The sequence below is a fragment of the Saprolegnia parasitica genome (genome assembly GCF_000151545.1).
Source record: "Saprolegnia parasitica CBS 223.65 unplaced genomic scaffold supercont2.766, whole genome shotgun sequence".
Lineage (NCBI taxonomy): Eukaryota > Oomycota > Saprolegniomycetes > Saprolegniales > Saprolegniaceae > Saprolegnia > Saprolegnia parasitica.
In genome coordinates this window covers 1-3,391 of record NW_012157160.1, presented here as the reverse complement: position 1 = coordinate 3,391, position 3,391 = coordinate 1, and the positions used below count along the sequence as shown (strand labels likewise).

Sequence of the window (3,391 nt, the reverse complement as noted above, 5' to 3'; positions counted from 1 at the left end):
GCCATAGCCGAGCACCACCAGCGCTGCCGACGTGGTGTGGACACCAATGGCCGTGAGGCCGTAGCCTAACGCGACCAAGGCGGCGCCGAGCCCGACCCAGCGCGATGGTGAGAGCTTGGAGTAGGCGACGCCGACGAGGAGGACGCCGAGCGCAAAGACGCCCATGGCCACGTAGTAGGCATGCAAGGTGCGTCCGTCGAGCGGGTTACCGTAGAAGGCCGTGTCGAGGTTCGCGAGGACGCTGATGAAGCCATTGACGACGCCGCACCCGAGCTGCACGAGCGTCGCACCGGTGACTGTGCGCAGCATTTCCGACTTGGTTCTGATGGTTTCTCACGCGTTGGCCTTTCCGAAGTCGTAACTGGCACCTCGTCGCGCCACGTTCTATATTCGCGATCTGCCACTGAACCGAATCTTCCGAATCATCCAGGCTATGAAACGCGATTGCACAGATAGATCGACTACATAATGCCATGGTGTTGCCGGGATCGGGCGTTGCCCAGGCAGTCGGTGCAGACGCCGCCTCTAGTATGAAAGGCAGCGCATGTGGCAATATGTGCATGTCAGAATCAAGGCCTCGTGGTCGTTCCTGCCTGCTCCTGCAACTCGTACAGGCCTCGTGGCCTCACATGGAAGATCGCCAAGTGCACTGCTAGGTACACTTGCCAAAATGCAGCCTTTGCAATGCGACTGATCGCTGCGTACTTCGCTAGAATGTCATGGTAGTTGGGATGCAAGGACCAGTTCGTGCCACACACTCTCGGCCTCGAGGACGCCACGCGAAGGCATGTGAGCATAACGACGCATTGGCCGCCTGTTCTCTGCAGCATGTGCATTCACTGCAAGGCGTGGTAAAGGCCGCGGTGGCTACTCCCTCTCTGGTACTGCTAATGGCTGTCCAAAGGTGTGTCGTACTACGGCGTCTGCTTAAGGGCCGCATTGCAGGAGCTTGTTGGAGGATCGAGTTGGATGCCACTTTTGCTTTTTGATGTGGCATATGCCGAAGCATCCAAACGGATTGCGGCCGTCGAGCACAAAAATATAATACACGCACTGGATATTTTTATGTAGCATTAAAAACGCGGAAAATAATAAAAAGGGCGGCGTCGGATTGGCCATGCGCGAGCCAATGGCCTTGCGCGGGTGCTCCTTTGCATTCGTTGGTGTTTGCCGAAGTCCTCGCTACGATGGCCGCCCAACTGCGACCGCTCGTCGGTGACATCCTGCGCCGTGCCCATGCCATGAGCTTCAGCACGAAGCCGCACAGCACGCCCGGCGGCGGCAAGCGCTGGACGCCCAAGCCGCGCACCGACCTCTTCCCGAGCAAGCCGCACGTGAAGAAGCCGGTGACGATGGCGCCCAAGGCCGGCGCCGCGTCGACCGATGCGGTCGTCAAGGAAAGAAGCAGCGCCAGACGTGGGACAAGGAGCTCAAGAAGTGGGTCGCGTACGAGGAGCCCAAGCCGGTCGCGTCGCCAGCGCGCATGCTGCGCACGGAGACAAAGCCGACGCCGATCAAGAGCGGTGAACCGGGCCGCTTCCGCCTCTTTGGCAACACGGACCTCAAGGTCACTGTGCCCAAGCTGCCGACGTCCAAGTTGCCGACGTCCAAGCTGCCGACCTCCAAGCCGGCCGAGAAGCACGTGACGCGCAAGGATTGGCGCCACAACCCGCCGCACTCGCACAGCTTTCAGGACCCGAAGAAGAAGGCGCATGCCCACACTGCTGCGCAAAAAGCGCTGCAGTTTGAAAAGAGTCTCTTCGACTCGGAGTCGTCGCTCTTCCCCGACATTGACTGGAAGTCGCGGCCTCGGAACGACCGCCGGCGCTTCCAGGAGCGTCAGAACTCGGCGCAGCGGTCGCGCAACTCCAAGAACAACCAGATGCGCAAGCGTGAAATGATCGCCGAGCACCTCAAGGACCTCAAGGTCGAGATTCCGACCACGATCACAGTCTCGGACCTCGCGGAGCGCATGTGCATCAAGTCGTTCAAGCTCGTGCGCGTCCTCAAGAGCCTTGGCGAGCGCGTCAACGATGACACGGGTATGACCGACTCGATCGTTTCTACGTATCTCCTTGATGCTCATGCGGCTATGAAGAGATTTCGGCCGAAGTCGCCGAGCTCGCGGTCGAAGAGATGGGCATGATCCCGATCCTCATGCAGGGTTTCGTGGACTTGACGCGGACGCAGATCCCGGACGACTGCAGCAGCTTTCCCGTGCGCCCGCCGGTGGTCTCGGTCATGGGCCACGTCGACCACGGCAAGACGACGCTTCTGGACGCGCTGCGCAACACGACGACCAAGGAGCACGGCGGTATCACGCAGAGCATTGGCGCGTTCACGGTGCCAATGGACGAGTCGCCAACGCCCATCACGTTCTTCGACACGCCTGGTACGCGCTTCGATCCCGCAATGGGATCCTTTTTACGATTATTGTGTTTCTAGGCCATGCCGCGTTTAGCAACATGCGCGCGCAGGGCTGCCACCTCACGGACGTGCTCGTGGTCGTCGTCGCGGCCGACGACGGCATCCGCCCGCAGACCAAAGAGGTTCTCGAGCTCGCGAAAGAGCACGATTTGCCCATGATCATTGCGATCACCAAGTGCGACCGGTGCGAACTCGAATGCGTGTCGTCCGATCGATTGATATTTTGTGCGCGATGTAGATTCGAAGACCAGGAAGACGAAGTCATCGAGCGCATTTCGCAAGAACTCGAGTTCAACGGCATTGAAGCGCACGACACGCAGCTCGTGTGCGTCTCTGGCAAAACGGGCAAGGGTATGTAACTTTGTGTGCTTCATTTTCGTTCAAGTTGACGGCAACGAACGACGTATGTATATATGTAGGGTTGGACGAGCTCAAGCAGGCCATTGTGCTCCAGGCGGAGCTCATGGACCTCCGCGCCGACACGACCGCGCCGGGTGAAGGGGTAGTCGTCGAAGCCACGCTCGTGCGCGGGTACACGCTTCGATCCCGTTTGAGCGCGCCTTTTCTCATACCCTACCCCTAGGTGGGGCACCACGGTCGACATGATGGTGACGTGGGGTACGGTCTCGGTCGGCCAGTTTGTCGTCTGCGGCCTCGAGTACGGCAAGATCAAGTCGCTCGTCGATGAAAACGGCAAGCCCGTACGCAATGGAATCTCTAATCCTGCGTGTCCAAACCACGTGTTGCATTAGGTCAAAACCGCGTCACCGAGTATGCCCGTGCGCATGGTGGGTCTCAAAGAGCTGCCCAAGACAGGCGACTCGATCCTACCGGTGGAGACGGAGGAGCGGGCCAAAGAGATTGTCACGGAGCGCGCGCGCATCCAAGAGCAAGTGCGGCTCAAGGAGCTCGCGGCCACCATGGCCGACGGCGAGAAGAAGGACCACGTACCGATCGCGCGCCG

At 59.8% G+C, this 3,391-nt stretch overlaps 2 protein-coding genes across 2 annotated transcripts; one reads left to right on the top strand and one right to left on the bottom strand.

Moving 5' to 3' along the window:
• Positions 1–18: 18 nt before the first annotated feature.
• Positions 19–309, bottom strand: SPRG_17772 (hypothetical protein; the record flags this gene model as incomplete). The annotated part of the gene is made up of 1 exon (XM_012357165.1): positions 19–309. A coding segment is annotated over one exon (291 nt), but the record flags the coding sequence as incomplete, so codon positions are not given.
• An 878-nt stretch (positions 310–1,187) lies between these two features.
• Positions 1,188–3,374, top strand: SPRG_17771 (hypothetical protein; the record flags this gene model as incomplete). Its single annotated transcript, XM_012357164.1, has 8 exons — positions 1,188–1,391; positions 1,415–2,042; positions 2,099–2,392; positions 2,446–2,611; positions 2,666–2,778; positions 2,847–2,958; positions 3,011–3,128; positions 3,180–3,374. Coding segments are annotated over 8 exons (1,830 nt in total), but the record flags the coding sequence as incomplete, so codon positions are not given.
• Between the last annotated feature and the right edge of the window lie 17 nt (positions 3,375–3,391).